The following is a 15,286-nucleotide window of genomic DNA, read 5'->3' as shown; positions in this document are numbered from 1 at the left end:
TTTAGGATACAGTCACACTGATAGTTCCTCCCTGCATGGAGAATATTCAGCTGCTCCACTGTGCTCAAACTGACCCCTGTCTCATTTATCAAGATAGTAAGCTGGTTATTATCCACCTCCAGCACCTGGGGCTCAGACAGGTTAGCCAGAGATGGGAGACGTTTGAGGCAGTTTTTAGACAAATTGAGCTTCTTCAGGTCCTGCGGTGGGTTACTGAATACTTCCAAAAAATTACAAGGTCCAGCTCTTCCAGAGATGTAGAGAACAATGTGTTAACCTCAGTGATCCCTGATAGCATCCTGAGCGGCGTCACCGCCCGGAGGCAGTGTGGATAGTGGAAGATGGACTTGTTTCTGCTGATATCAAGTTCAGCAAAGGCGAGGGGTGAGACTCAGGGGCGTTCAGAGAGCCTGGAGGGAGGTTAAGTTGCTGCCACTCAGACGGAAAGATTTTAGATGCCTGAATGAAAGACAGGAGCATTGTGATATGTTCTGCAGGTTGGTCCAAGAGAAGGGGTTCTCTGACAGATCCAGATAAGGCAGGTTCTCTACCATTCTAGCCCAGTAGCGCTCAATCTCAACCAGGCCAGAACCAACAAGACTAAGAGATTTCAGGGAGTCAAACAGCCAATGGTGGAACACCTGGAAGGAGAGCTGGAGGAGGGAGGGGTCCACTGTTATGCCTTTCAGTTGAAGGACTTGAATTTTAGAGCTGTCAGGTAACACTGGATGCTGCAAGGATTGGAAAGCTTTGATAGTGGATGAAATTGTGCTAATTCCACCCAGTTGAAACAGTAGTAGAAATGGGATCAGTTAACTGATAAATGAAAAGGGAATTGTGATGTTAAAAAGTAGTTTATTAATCTGGATTAATGAAAAATTTGGATCCAAGGTTAGATCCATCCAGTTTGCCATCTCTCAGCTCCAGTTCCAAAGACTGTAAAGAAAACAAACTTTGTGGTTTGCGGTAACCAGATATTGAATTCACAACCAGTCCCATTTTCGCTTAAGCTTCAAAGAGAAGCGGCCGCTCCTAAAGTGACAGCGAGTCCCAAAAGCAAGAACCAGTCTCATGGCAGGCAGGAGGACAGCCAGTGACACCTGAAAATATCAAGATCCAAAGAGAGAACTTTATATATTGCAGTTTTAGTGTGAGTCTTGAAAAGACCTTTTTTGTAATGTGAGGCTGTAAATAGAACAAAACATGCTTTTTAATGGAAGAAAGGAGAAATATTACTGTAAAAAGATTTGAAGATGCTTTTTGAATTTGACTTTCTAGAAGCTATAGGAACTTATATATATATTATTTATTTATTTATTTTTGTTAATCGTGGTGAGATTTCTGACATGATTTGGGGAACCTCTCCACCTATAATAATTTGCATCTGATATGTTTCTTTCAACAAAAAGTTAAATTACCTTGTCATTTAAGAAGTTCAACTACTGAACACAAGCTGTCTCTCAGTAACAAGTCCATCCAGTTGAATATTGGACTGATTGGCCCCCAGACTAGTTGTAATGTCACAAAATCCTGCTTATATGTGCAAATCATAAACTGCCTTCAAGTATCAGACTCTGCATATACATCATTCTGCAGAATGTTGAACAATAAGTACAACAGTGGAAGGCTTTAAAACTCCTGTTTTTTTTTACCAAAGGATCATGTCCACAGCCATGCTATGTAAGTACATAGAAATCACAGTGTTCCCGCCCTTATCAACCAACACTGATTACCAAACTGCAGGAAATAAATACCCACAAAGTAAACCATATATGAAAACAACATTAAACTATATTTCATCATAAAAACTGTTAAAAACAGTCAAACAACAATATAAAGGTAAAATCAATTAAAATGCCAATTTATTTCCTTATAAAGTTTTGTTGTACTGTTGTATCCCCTGTTAGATAAAAGAGCAAGATATGTAGATGTCCCTTTATCCAAAATGTTTCATGATCATAAAATATCTACAGCTACATCTGCTCCTAAACATGTATTTCTGTTCTGATGTGGAAAAACAATAATTTACCAATGTGCAGTGTATCTTTGAGTCAAGCACTTACCCTTCAGTCATTTCAGCTGTAGATGTGTCCACATTGTGGAGTCACTGACCAAGTTAGGAGTTAGAAGATCTCTTAGACTGGAGATCTATGACCTACTTTAGTATCTTTATTCTCATCTGATTTCTGATTTTCTGCTGCAGGTGTTTACCACTCTCCCTTCCTTTTTCTCACAACTCTAAAAAATGAGGAAGCTGGTTTGAGGACATATTGACAGGATTTCCTCTAAGCACGACTAAATTCCCCAAATTAATTTTACCAGTTGAATCTTTGTATGTCATCACTACCAGGCAGAGCAACAGGAACCAACACTTGTTCGTTCATCAAAATGACGCTGGCAGCTATGCATCCCTCAAGAATAACAAGATGCTCAAACCAGGACTGGGAAAACAGCACTGAAGGGATCAGCTGGGAAACAAAGCAAAACATGGTTTTCTGTTTTGCTGATCAGATTCTTTAATTTAATTTGATGTCTGTTTCATGATAAACACAACCTTGTTTTAATCTGGACTGAGTACCAGCTTGTTGGCTTTGCAACTTTTGTGACTGTTTTGTCTTTCCTTAATGATGATCTATGAATATGTATGAGAAGGAGGGGGAGATTGGTGGCTGTAAATTCATGTATAGAGGAGAAGGATGTGACTTAAGAATTCAAGTACTAAAGGATAATTCAATTTATAATATATGAAAACTGCTACTTGTTAAGGTTTTTGAACTGGAAATGTCTTGAATGTAGAAGTGAACGAATCTGTATCTTCAATGAAAACTGAAACAGATGCCAGAAAACGCAGGAAAAGTGAGCAGCATCACTGCATCTAATCAGGTTAAAGTTTATTAAGGCCTTATTTAGCTTTTAAATTCCACAATTATATCATCTCAAATGACCATGATCTCAGTTTATCATGTATAACAATGCAAACAGTGTTGTTAGGAAAACTTTATTTCACCTTCTCAACACCTTCATAGAAAAATTACTTCCTCCTATCACATCCTTTAAAGGATGTGTTCACTCAAAATGCACAAACGTATTTTCTCATTAAACTCTCATGGTGTCTAGCCATGCAGATAATTTTGGCTTTATTTGGTCAGCAGAAGTTCGTAACACTCACAGCAATAAAAAAATTAAACAGCAACAACTCTTTCCAGAAACAGCATCCCCATTACTCTGAGTAATCCACAGACCTCACTGTGGACAGTTTTCATCAGAATTGCTGTCCATAGAAGAAATCTGTCCATGGTATGGTGTGTGGATTATCAGAGTAACAGTGGACACTGTTTCTGGAAAGAGTTTTGGCTGTTCACATTTTTTTAAATGTAGTTTTTAATGCTGTCTGCACCACAAGCAAACGTCCACTCCCCTCCTTTGTATCATCAAGTAAAACTAAAACTATCTCCACTACTAAAGCACTACTACTAAATACTACTGGGGCAAAGTGAAAAAATCTTTTTTTTTTTGTTACATGAAGCATTCCTCAGAAGCAAACAGCAATATTACTCACAAACAGTACATTGTAGATTATATCAATGGTCAAAAGTTAAATGGTCAATGAGAACACCCCCAAAGTAAGCCTATCTGATAAAAAGCAGTTAGCTGTAACAGGCCTCTATTGTTTTGATTTCAGACACCTGGTAAAAACGTTAAAATCAAGAGATTACGTAAAAGACTGATCAGGAAAGCTCATTTACTGTATGAGAGTCAGCAGTTAGCTTAAAATGATGATTATTTCTGCCTGCGACGATCACTCATTGAAAAGAGACACACTTTGCTTCATTGGATTCACTGATCTGGAAAAAAGAAAAAAAAAACACAGTGAGTGATGATGTGTAGCAACCAAACATTCAGTCTTTTCAAAATGTTTGTAATCTATGAATCCACTAAAATACTTAATTTTATGCACTCACCCTCAAAGTTCATGGTCTTCTGCATCATCCTGGGTGCAAACAACATGCGACGAGGAGTGGCGCCTAAAATGAACAGAAAAAGGAGGCGATTCAGTTTCTTTCATCATTCACAAAGGCCTCACATGAAAAGCTTCAGACCCACGTTGGATCAAAAGTCTTGAAAACTGTGCCCTCTACCTCTCTGACAGTCGGGGCGGCCGCGCATGGTGGTGCCCTCAATGGGTGTGCCGCTCTCGTCCACACACCAGCAGTAGCCGGTGGCGTGCCAGCACTGCATGGGCTTGTAGCGGCCCTGCTCGTCACACTGAGGCTTGTAGGAGCCGATCTTGGCGCCACCTGGTGCTGCCTCCAGCTGGCATTTGGTCTTGATGGTAGAGACTGAGGGATGGAAATAATAAGAAGGAGAATATTAAAGGCTTGTTTGGTTTTAATTACCACTGAGTGTAGCACAGAGCTAACAATAGTTGTCCTTGGAGGTAAGTGCAGAAATAAAATTTCACACTAGGTTAAATCTCTGTTTGTAAAACTGGCTGAAGTTTACCCATGAGCAGTAGAGAGGAACGGACACTTGCGATAAGAAAGGTGGTTTTACCTTTTATAAGATGTAAGAGCCTCTCCTATAATAACTTCTAAATACTCTGTGACAGTACCAAGATATCATCTGGTATGCCGTTATTAACCTTTTTGCACTGAAATTATAAAAATGATGGCAATCTTAAACAAGCCATCTGTACACATATTGAAAACTCCTAAGCTCCACACTCCGTCCTTGCTCAGGATGTCTGTCTGACATTAATATCATCACAGTAATATATTACAGAAACCTTAAACCTCCTGCTTCTGGCTACTAGAAATGTAGGAAAACAGAACATCAACTAAATGCTAAAATATAAAGGAGCACTGGAGAGAAGTTTGTAGTAACCTGGCTGAGCTGTGGGGGGTGCAGGTGTCTGCTGGGCCATCTGGAAGAGCAGCCAGTAGCGCATCCAGGACTCAAAGCTCTGCAGGGTACAAAATGTTTAGAAACCGTCAATAACAAGATCATTTAAATGTATTCATCTCTATTTTATTTTTATTAATTTCTATTTGAGCGTGTGAGAGGCTTCACCTTCCACTCGCTCTCGTTCATCTGCTTCTCCACGCTCTGAAGGTTGACCAGGAAGGTCTCGTTGACATGTGGCAGCTCGGAGACCTGCGCAAAACAAGACGGAACTAAGCGACACAACATCAGCGATGTGAGGACAAACATGATAGTGAGAGCAACATACCTGCAGGAGATCCTTCAGCTGTTTCTCCACATTAACGATAGCAATGTCCTGCAGTTTCTGGTGGGAGAGAACAGAGGGGAATTATAATTACATGTAACTAAAACAATAATTCTGTACGAGATGTATACTTTCAGATTCAAGCAGATGCCATTGATTATACACTATAAATGAGTTTGTTGCTGCCACTTAGACACAGTTACATTGAGTTTTTTCTAGGAGGGAGGTGTAAACTTACTGTCAGGGGAGTCTTGGAAGTCTTGGAGTCCTCATCCGTAGTGAAGTCCATCAGCAGAGGGAGGCTGTTCATGGGCATGTGCATCTTCATTGGAGCCGCAGCTAGGAAAAAGGGAGAACTGATAATTAGCCTAGGGATTTCATCACTTTAAAAATCAAACTGATTAAAAGTATTTAAAAAAGATTCAATTTTAAAAACTAAAAAATTACAATGGAACAGTGTGAATACATTTCTGGGAATTAGTTTTTTGTCTGTTTTTACTGAAAACTAAAAGTGCTTAAAAATATTTTCTGCCCCCAATGAATCACAAGCAACTTTCACTTCCTAGTTGTCTGTTTCTGTTCCTGAAAGCAAACTCACTTCCCTGTCCACTTTTTCATTCTTACATCCTGCTCCTCCTCCTCCTCCTCCTCCTCCTCCTCCTATCAGATGAAGGCTATTTCTCATTAATGACGCATCCCTTCTTGGACCACCCTTTCTGATCATAAGGACTTTAATGCTCCCTTATTACCCTTGGATGAGCGGGTCAGCTGCTTGCCCATTCTCTCAGAGTTCTTCTGCAGCGAGTGGATCTGCTGCCCCTGGTTAAACATCATGTAGGCAGTAAAGACCTGGCTGGCCAGCAGCAGACATGCCAAGGTTGTCAGGCCTGCCACCTTCAAGGCACGACTGTTGGAGCTTCTGAGAGGGAGAGAAAAAGAAAAATATGTGTCACTTGAAAAACACACAGCCAAGTTTAGAGAAACTAAAAGTGGGATTTTACAGAAAGAGTCCGATGTATTAAAGTGACTTGGAGGGGAGTTCCTAAAGGGCAGTTTGTCAAAGTATGGGCCATTTGTTTTTGACAGCCTGGCAGACAGAAAAGCCTCATAAGTAGACCTAAAGTCATGGTATTATTCATTTTCTAAAGAATATAAAATCCACACAAATTGACTTTGAAGTTGCCATAATGTTACCTAAAGTAATAAAAGGCCTGGGACATAAATATATAATAAATTCTTTTTTTTTCTCTGCTGCTCAATATCAGCCAATAGAATGTGAACACATTCTATTGATCACTAGTTACTAGGCAGACACTGTCTCCTGGTATTATGAGGAAGTACGCATCCAGTAAATATTTAGAGCCTGTGTAAGATGTATAAACACGTATTCTGTTATTTTTTTCTTTAAAAAAAAAGTGCAAGGCCTCAACAACTGTACTTTCACTTATTTCACATTAATGAAAAGTGAAATTTGAAAAAGTGAAACAACCCAGAGACTTATAAATATTCCCAAGTACTGCATGTAAACAATCGTCCTCATATCTCATCAAGTGTGTTTTTATTAAGATGTTGGTTTATCTGATCTTAAGTTTATCTTAAAAAGTAAATTTTCAAGATTAAATACATATATTACAGCACTAAAGTCTGAGTTTTGAGGGGAAACGGGAAGCTTTCTTTATTCCTCACATCTAACACAAAAATATGTTTCATACATTGGAGATACTGTGATATGTTGTTATAACAACAATATATCATATGCATTTCTAGCTCACAATATATCTTATTTCATACTATATATGTTTGTTTTCTTTTTTCTGTCGTAAATTATGAAAATAGCCAATAGCAATGACAGCATCACCAGTTACTAGGCAGAGAACTTCCAGCCAACTCTTGGTGCAAAGGACAGAGGTTATTGAAGATGCTTAAAAATGTATTAAGATAAATAATATTTTGAATTATTTTAAATATAGTTGTAATACAACAACTACACAAACTTATTATTTTATCAACTAAATACTGAACCGATCTGAAAAAGTATAAAAAATCTGAACCAGATATAATCATATTTAGGGATAATATAACCAAAACCAATATTCTGTTGAGTTTTAAATTGATATTGCTGTATGTTATTAGCTTTCTACTTTTAAATGTGATTCATTGCTCATTTTAATTCAGCTCTACATAGACGGACATGCACTTTATTAGCAAATATTACACTGGAGCTACTACTATGCAAACAGCTGTTATCATAAGTAAAAAAATATATAAGTTAATTTGTGATATGATCCTCTCACCCTCTGGGTACTGCAGAGGTAACAAGGACCTCTTCACTGCCTGCCAGGCTTCCTCTGGCCAGGGGAGCATCTTCTTGGTGGGCCATCTGTCTTGGAAGTTTTTCTCGGCTTCTTCAATGGAACAAACTGGAGAAAATCTGGGAGGTCGAGTAGATAAATTTCCTTTCAAATGGGGAAGAAATACCAGACAGGTTCCTGAGAAAGGTGAAGGGTTGTGGAAAGTCCCTCTCTTAAAAAGGCTGTGGGACGGCTCAGTGAAGCTGTGAGAGCTATCTGATTGGTCAGAATAAAACACCATCACTTGTTGATAGAGGCAGACAATAGTGAAAGGAGTGCGAGTTTGTTCATGGTCAGGATTTCATCCTAACTTGTATTGTATGGTATTATATTGTTTGTGATAATTCATTTAATTCTTAACAGGGTGTAAGTATAAAATACCATGTATATGCTCAGCTAACCCTGTACCCTGTATAAATATAGTTGAAATTATATAAATTCTAACATGGTCTAGTCAATGAATTCATAAACAAAGGCTTACTAATACTGAAATTTATTATACTTTATTGTTTATTTGGATCCCCATTAGTTGTAACTTTGGCAACAACTACTCTTCCTGGGGTCTTGTATGTAATTTTTTACTTACTTACTAATTATTAGATACTTAGATTCTTTGTGAATACGATTACTACTTCCTCTTCTACCAACAACAATAATACATTTTCTACTAAACATGAGAATATGTGAATTGTGTTAAGTACTTGAACTTCTATTTATGTATTCATTTTGTATTATTATTAATTTCCTAAATGCATCAGTTCATCTTTATTAACATTGGCCACTGTTTAGTTCCTGGAACAACAGAGGAGGATTTCTTCTTTGGTAGATATTTGGTGGTTTTTACTGTTAAAACAAAATCTGAGTAGAAAAGAAAACATACATCTTTTTTTAAAGTCTACGTAGTAATATTTTACTGAAGATTCTCTTATAAATATGATAACTAGATTCTACCATAATGATTATGCCATTACTAGATTCTACAATTTATGAACTCAGGTTCACTAATACTGAGATTTATTACTTACTTTAGACTCATTGTGCAAGTGAATACTCATTACTATCTGTTCTACCAACAGTCAAGCAATTTTCTTCTTCATGAGAACATGTGAATTGTGCCAAGTACTTGAACTTCTATTTATATTATTCATTTTCTAAATGCAGACATTACTCTTTATTTTACCTGCCATTTAGTTCCTGAAACGAAAGAGAAGGATTACTTCTTTGGTAGATTTTTGGTGGTTTCCCAAACAAGGAATTAAAATTAATAAACAGGACCCACATACTGAATCTACAATTGGTTCAGGTAAAACATCAGGGAGATAAATGCAGAAGTTTATTGTGTCATTAAATAGATCTGCTTCATGCAATTTTAAGAGATTTAGATTGTTTGCTTCTTGCAAGCACCTCATCACAAAGTGAAACCAAAAGACAAGCCAATCTTGCTTTCGACCAGATGACAGAGAGGCTGACACTGATTTTAATTTCTAGAATCTTCTTTCTGCATGTCCGGGGAACAAAAAAAACCCAAAAAACAACAACTTCTCAGGCGTCCTGAAACGCATCTCCTTTTGAATATAGAGTGACTATGAATTAAAAGACAGACTAAGAAACGAGGGGGGGAAAAAAAGAACCAACGACTGAAAAATACAGTGGTGTTTTATTTGCAAATTAAAAAGCACTGACAATATTAGTTACACTGTAAAAATTATTGACAACAATTACAAATCTTTATCATACAGTCCAGGAGATTAGTACCATCGTTGCTGTTATGTGTTATCACTTAATACTTTATATGGAGAGACTCAGTACCTCTGTACAATAGTTGGCAGTGAGAGGACATGAGAGGAGACAATCTTATCGACAAACCTCCGTACAATGTGTTCATCCAAACTCCCTTCAGCACTGACATCTCACACCATGGGAATGGGCTGATGGAGGGAGCGTAAACCCAAACACATTCAATAATTTAGGTCTACCAAGGGTTGCGGATTATGTACATTACAAAGTCAGGAAATAAAAGGACCACCATGTGCATTGTTATTACATCAGAACATTGTACAAAACTATTGCAATAAGAGCAGCTTTTTGTTATCTATGCTTGACATCTAGTTGCAGTGGTAACACCTCGACCCACAACCAAACGTCTGTACGGTCTCACTGGGCATACTGTCGGTTCGCCTGGCAACTTTACACGTTTTTTCCCAGAGACAGCCCCCCCCCCCCCAAACTCATTCACTAAATGAAATGAAATAAAATATAATACAAAATATACAGTTTTGACAAAAAAAAACAAAACAAAACAAACCCAATCTGAAACTGAATTGAAATGCACAGTCTTGTTCTGTACACTATCTGAATCTCTCGGACCATAGTGTCTTAATTAACATACAGTAGCTAGCTTATGATCTTCTTCACAGATTGTAGTAGGATCCATTTTCTTAATGTGCTTTCCAGTAACCTGTATGTCCAGAATCGATGTTCACTTGAGTGCCTTTAAATATTGTGCTTTCAACATCTAATCCTTCGGTTCCTGCTTTAGTCAATTCGCTGGTCGTGGAACTGACTAAAAAAAGGAAGCTGAGCCCAACACTTAAACGAACCAGTCTACTGTACTGTACATCTGACCTGTAGGAGGAAACTGAGCTAACATGTTTAGTTTTGGTACATTCTACAATAATGCATTGCCGACAGCATTATAGAAACGTTAAAACAAAATCTGAGTAAAGAAAAACAAACATAAATCTTTAAAAAATAAAAAAAAAAAACCCTCAAAAAAAGTCCATGTGGTAATATTTTAAAGATTCTGTCCTGACACTTGTAAATGCGATAACTAGATTCTACCAAGGCCTATCGAATAAGGCTACAACATGCAGCCTGAGTCAAGACTCCAGATGTCCCGTTTCTCCTCACATACAAACACTTCACTTATCACAGGCATTTTGCAACAAATGTCTCTCTGTCTGTTAACCACACAGTCAATGTTATGTTGCCTGTTTTTTTTTTTAATGTGCTCCAAACACCACAACTCACACCTGTGTGATCACTTCTTCCACCTGTTTTCCAGAGCTGAAACTGTGACGGCCTTCGGGCTTTTTCCTTCCTTTGATTTTCAAGATGAAGTTCATGCGTAGAAGAGAAGGTTTCGCTTAAGGAGAGCAGGGAAGTGATTATCAAACACTGAAGGTCCCTGCTGTACGTCACTGAGCCTTCCCTTCTTCTTCTTCTTCTTCTTCTTCTTCAGGACACGGCGGAGGCCGTCGTTAGGGCTCTCCTGTTCCTGGTTTGTCCCTGCAGGAGGACATCTCGAAGCTCAGGGGGGAGAGGGGAGCGCTAATAGCTGCTTATTGCAACTATGCTCGTAGATCACAGTAAGTTTTGAGTTCTAGTTGGGCATCCCGTCCTCAAATCCAAATACATTTCTGTCTCTTTCCAAAAATCATTTGGGATCTTCGACATTGCACGCTCGGGCAGTGTCCCCTCCCTCCCCCCTCCCTCCCTCCCCCTGCAGGGTCGAGCAGTGGTTTATTGTGTGCGGAGCTGCGGTCTCTCCCAGTGGTGCTGCTACCTGGTGTGGACCAGCTCTTCTCTGAGCCAGCTGGGCAGCGGCTGACCCATTCTGTAGAGCAGCTTGGACAGTTCGATGTTGTGATCCCTATAGTACTCCCTGAGGAACCCCTGGGACTGAAGGAGAGAAAAAGGGGAGATGAAACCTCATCAAACAGCAAAATAAAAGACATATAAGTGAAATATTAATGAATGGTACATTATCATACCTCAGGGTCCATGTCAGGGTACCTGCGTCCTTTACTCTTTCCCAAACACTTTGTCTTTCCCCCCTCTAGCAGCTGACACCAGAAGCCTTTCTTAGGGTCAAACCTGTATATAATAAATACATAAAAAGATATATTGTAAACTACAGTTGCCAATTAAAGCATTTCTTTAATTAACTTAAGTTAACATTTGGTTTATTAAAAAAAAAAGCAGGAGTTGAAACTGATTCCAACCAGCTAAATAAAGCGATGTCATACATATATGCCTTGTTTTTATCTGCTGCACACCTGACTCTCAACTTGTTTATAACCGGTTTGGTCACATTGACATCTGGTGAATAGTGACTGGTGTTTGCCAGCTCCAAAAAACAACTTATGTAACCCATGGAGTCTAAAGCTGAAAACCAATCCGTACATTCATTTGTAAACTTGGTAGGAAGAAGAGATTAAGCTGTGAGTGATTTCATGTGAAGGTGGATACTCACGCTAGAATCTTGTGGTAGTTGATGATGTTGGCCAGGCTTAAAAACTTCTGGATTTTATCCATGACTGAGGCAGGCTCGGTCTTTAGCATCTGTCCGTCCAGGACTAACAGCTGGGTCAGACACACAAACAGCACCAAACGTCAGAACAGTAACAGTGACAGTCCTTCACATCAGAAAATCAAGATTATTCTTAATTTTAAATCACAATTTAATTTTTTAAATCCCTGGTAGGAAAAAGCCACATTTTTACTCTTTACTACTATCACAGCTTAAAAGTCGTCATTCTATCTTGCATGTTTGGTGAGAGATTTGGCCAGTCTAGGGTGACAGCTGCTTGTTATTCACCTGTGTGTGTCCCTCACAGGCAGCTACCATTTGCTGTGGTCATATAGATTCAAAGCACCACCCGTAAAGGCACACAAAGGAGTGAAATGAGCATCCCTTACCTATAACCTTCTTAGGAAAAAAAAAAAGCCTGCCAGCTACCCATAAAACTTGATTTATAAAGTGGGGGAAAGTTCTCAGACCTTGACATGAGCTAAATGAGAACATTAACTGCAAACTGCCCACTACTGCGTGTATGAATACACCCGTGGTACCTGGCTGGAGTGGTAGAAGTTGAGCCAGCGCTCCAGGTGGATGGCGTACCAGCCCGGCACCAGACAGCGATTCTGGAGGACCCGTAGTCTAACTGGCGCATCGTGGCCTGCGGTAATGACATCATGGAAGGAGTATTTCAATGCCACCGGGTCATCGTGGGCTCTTTGGTGCTGTGGGAAGACAGAGAGGTGAAGAGAGAGTCATTTCAGGGCATTTACTCCGAGCATCCAGTATCTACCTATGCTCAAGAGAAGGCTAAAATGAATTCTTTACTATTACAGAGCAGTGGGTGGCGTTTAATCCTACACTTTGAGTTATTTATGTAGTTCAGGATTGTCTGTGACAGACCTGGTACCAAGAGTAAGCTCTGTCAGCTGGGTTGATGAGGATGGTGATGATCTTCGCTTTGGGCAGGAGAGCTGCAGCCCTCTGAGCAGCCACCTCAGAGTCGAAGTAGTTGGCACTCTTCTCAAAGTAGTAGTCTGAGCTGGTGTTGGAGGGCAGAGGGAAGTACTCCATATACCTGGCACACAACAAACACAAACATACAAAAGTGTTACAGGCAGCCATAGTTGATCTGGTCCAATCTGCTCTCTGTAGATAAGGATCATTTCTCTGCACGCTGTGTGGGTGACTGCCCATGTGCAATAGCTTGGCACACCTAATACAAAAAATAAATAAATAAATAAAACACCTAGCAACACCATTCAATGTTAATATTTGGGCAGCCCACTCACATACATATCCAGCCTGCCAAGTAAATTTCATGTTGGATTTTTTTTTCCAGGTGCTGGTAATGTGTGATGCGGTCAATTCTCATTGATGCAGTTTTCAAAATCAATTAAACCTGCAGGAAATTCATAATTTTGTGAATGTGCACCGAAATATTAATTGTGTCGGTGGTCCTGCTCCTAGAAATGTCATCAGTTACTGGATTTGTTGTTGTTGTGTGTGGGCCCCTGATGTAATTTGCATTTTTAATATGGTCTTTGTGATTTCATTTGCATAGAAACACTCCTAACCTCTCCATTTCCCTCAAAGGTTTTTTTTTTTTTTTAGCTGTTATGTGATGTTTTCTGTAGCTTTACACGGTGTACACAGTGAAAAACATATACTGAAGATGTGGGACTAACATGACTATAGATCATGTTTCCTGCACAATTAAAATGCCAAATGGTTGCATGCATTAGAACTACACTGGCCATAATTCAGTGCACATGTACCATGCATCTGTCTCCCATAAGTCACAATGTGTCAAACTAAATTATATGTTTTAAACATCACTGATAAATTGTCAGTTGCAATGTCAATATCCTGTATACTAGCCTGAAAGATGTTGATGCGCAAAAAGTTGATGAGGAGAGTCAAACAGAAATGCTGCACATACAAACATTAAACTCATAAACTACATGATGGGGACGTTTCTGAATATAGGATGTGATTGGGTGCTTGCTGCTGCCACGTGAGGGTTCTTACCAGTCGATGCCTCTGTGGTAGTTGTGCCCATTGAAGAACTGGATCTCCTCAAAGGTTTCCTTGCTGGGGTAGTTACTGGTCAGATCAGGGTGCATGCCGAGAAACAGGTAGAGTGCCGTCGTGCCTGGGAGGAAAGAAAGACCAAACAGAGTTGACAGGAGGGAGAAAACAAAGACTGTGACATATAATGTAAAGGCAACTACAAAAGCGACTAACATCTTAAAACAAATCACAGTCTACCAATACCATCTCTGATTTCCTGAGAACTAATCAAAACCTCATTCGAACCACTGAGAGCACGACACATGACATCTCCTTTGAATGCAGTTTGACACGTCAGATTTAATTTCCAGCTACGTCCTGTAGGGGGTGTTGAAGCACCGCGTCTCACCTGTCTTCTGAGGCCCAATGACGAGCAGTTTGGGGAAGCGGTCACATGTTTTCTCTTTGGACCAGATGTCCTTGTGCCTTTTGTCCTCGCAAGGATCCTGGAGCCACAAAAACAAGATAAACAATGCTTTGTTTCAAGTCTGGTTCTAACAAAATGCTAACAAATATGTAGCCCTACAGCAAGTGTATTTGAGAAATAATATTAGGAAATCTAATGACATCCATCAATCAAACAATGTATTGGTCATTACCAAGTCATACAAACAATGTCCACATATGTATTGCTACGTATTCAAGCTAAAGCACCATATTTTAAAAGGAATACTACATAAAACAACTGTACGATATGATTTGTAGCTATATTATGTCCTTGCAGCATTTTGGTATATAAGTACCGGGTGCAAAATTTAGCATTACTGACAAACAAAAATAAAAAAAAAACATAAATAAGAAATCAACATCTTGTCCTGACCTGCCAGAGGGGATCTCTCTCAGAAGGGAACAGGCTGAAGTATTTCTGAGCCAGCTGCACAGGCGGCAGAGTCTGCATCTTCAGGTTGGTCCACGTCTGGACGAACATCACCAGACTTTTAAAGGTGTACAGGCCCAGGCGGTCGTTCCCGTAGTTGGACAAATGGGTCATGAAGATACTAATCTGTGAACAGAAAGGAAGGAAAGAGTAAGAAGCTGAAGGTTCGTTCAATATAGTGGAGGTAAATTGGAAGATGGGCTGCAATTTAAAATTTTAAAACTATTTCATCTGTTAGGTTGGACAATGTCAGTGATGATGAGCCACTAAAAACATGTGGGTGTTTGCTTCCCTTTCAGGCTATAACAAATAGAAAATACAGAGAAAAGACCAAATGATGAGTAGTTTGCTTAAATAATGTGTTTCATCCATAGTTTGGTTTTGATTTGTTGGACACAAAGAGAATACAGTCATCTGTAGACTATGCTGGGTGATATTTGTTAGAAGAGAGTAAAATT

General features: G+C 39.2%; 2 protein-coding genes across 3 annotated transcripts in view; both read right to left on the bottom strand.

The window, feature by feature from the left end:
• Positions 1 to 2,870: 2,870 nt before the first annotated feature.
• Positions 2,871 to 7,735, bottom strand: cd74a (CD74 molecule, major histocompatibility complex, class II invariant chain a). Its single transcript, XM_067599103.1, has 9 exons — positions 7,522 to 7,735; positions 5,977 to 6,146; positions 5,466 to 5,566; positions 5,231 to 5,287; positions 5,071 to 5,154; positions 4,885 to 4,963; positions 4,140 to 4,340; positions 3,963 to 4,025; positions 2,871 to 3,845 (listed from the first exon to the last, which is right to left on the bottom strand). The coding sequence occupies exons 1-9, from the start codon at positions 7,605 to 7,607 to the stop codon at positions 3,838 to 3,840; spliced, it is 849 nt and encodes a 282-aa protein (XP_067455204.1). The 5' UTR covers positions 7,608 to 7,735; the 3' UTR covers positions 2,871 to 3,837.
• A 1,481-nt stretch (positions 7,736 to 9,216) lies between these two features.
• Positions 9,217 to 15,286, bottom strand: part of LOC137189314 (bifunctional heparan sulfate N-deacetylase/N-sulfotransferase 1-like) — a 42,299-nt gene continuing 36,229 nt past the window's right edge. For both annotated transcript variants that reach the window (XM_067599097.1, XM_067599095.1), the window contains 8 exons: positions 14,772 to 14,954; positions 14,301 to 14,397; positions 13,910 to 14,033; positions 12,782 to 12,956; positions 12,433 to 12,603; positions 11,834 to 11,943; positions 11,352 to 11,454; positions 9,217 to 11,259 (listed from right to left, as the gene is read on the bottom strand). In XM_067599097.1, the coding sequence (XP_067455198.1) occupies positions 11,140 to 11,259; positions 11,352 to 11,454; positions 11,834 to 11,943; positions 12,433 to 12,603; positions 12,782 to 12,956; positions 13,910 to 14,033; positions 14,301 to 14,397; positions 14,772 to 14,954 (1,083 nt within the window). In that variant the 3' untranslated portion in view covers positions 9,217 to 11,139. The remainder of the gene's footprint in view (positions 11,260 to 11,351; positions 11,455 to 11,833; positions 11,944 to 12,432; positions 12,604 to 12,781; positions 12,957 to 13,909; positions 14,034 to 14,300; positions 14,398 to 14,771; positions 14,955 to 15,286) is intronic.

Source organism: Thunnus thynnus, chromosome 9, assembly GCF_963924715.1.
Source record: "Thunnus thynnus chromosome 9, fThuThy2.1, whole genome shotgun sequence".
NCBI classification, from domain to species: Eukaryota; Metazoa; Chordata; class Actinopteri; order Scombriformes; family Scombridae; genus Thunnus; species Thunnus thynnus.
The sequence above is the reverse complement of the archived record's forward strand: the minus strand, read 5'-3'. Positions and strand labels throughout refer to the sequence as shown.

Excerpts from the sequence above, each read along its gene's own strand:
- cd74a (XM_067599103.1), bottom strand. The coding sequence starts at position 7,607 with ATGGCCCACCAAGAAGATGCTCCCCTGGCCAGAGGAAGCCTGGCAGGC. Across the intron at positions 5,155-5,230 it reads AGCTGAAGGATCTCCTGCAG|GTCTCCGAGCTGCCACATGT; the intron begins GTATGTTGCTCT and ends TGTTTTGCGCAG. Across the intron at positions 4,964-5,070 it reads TGAACGAGAGCGAGTGGAAG|AGCTTTGAGTCCTGGATGCG; the intron begins GTGAAGCCTCTC and ends TGTACCCTGCAG.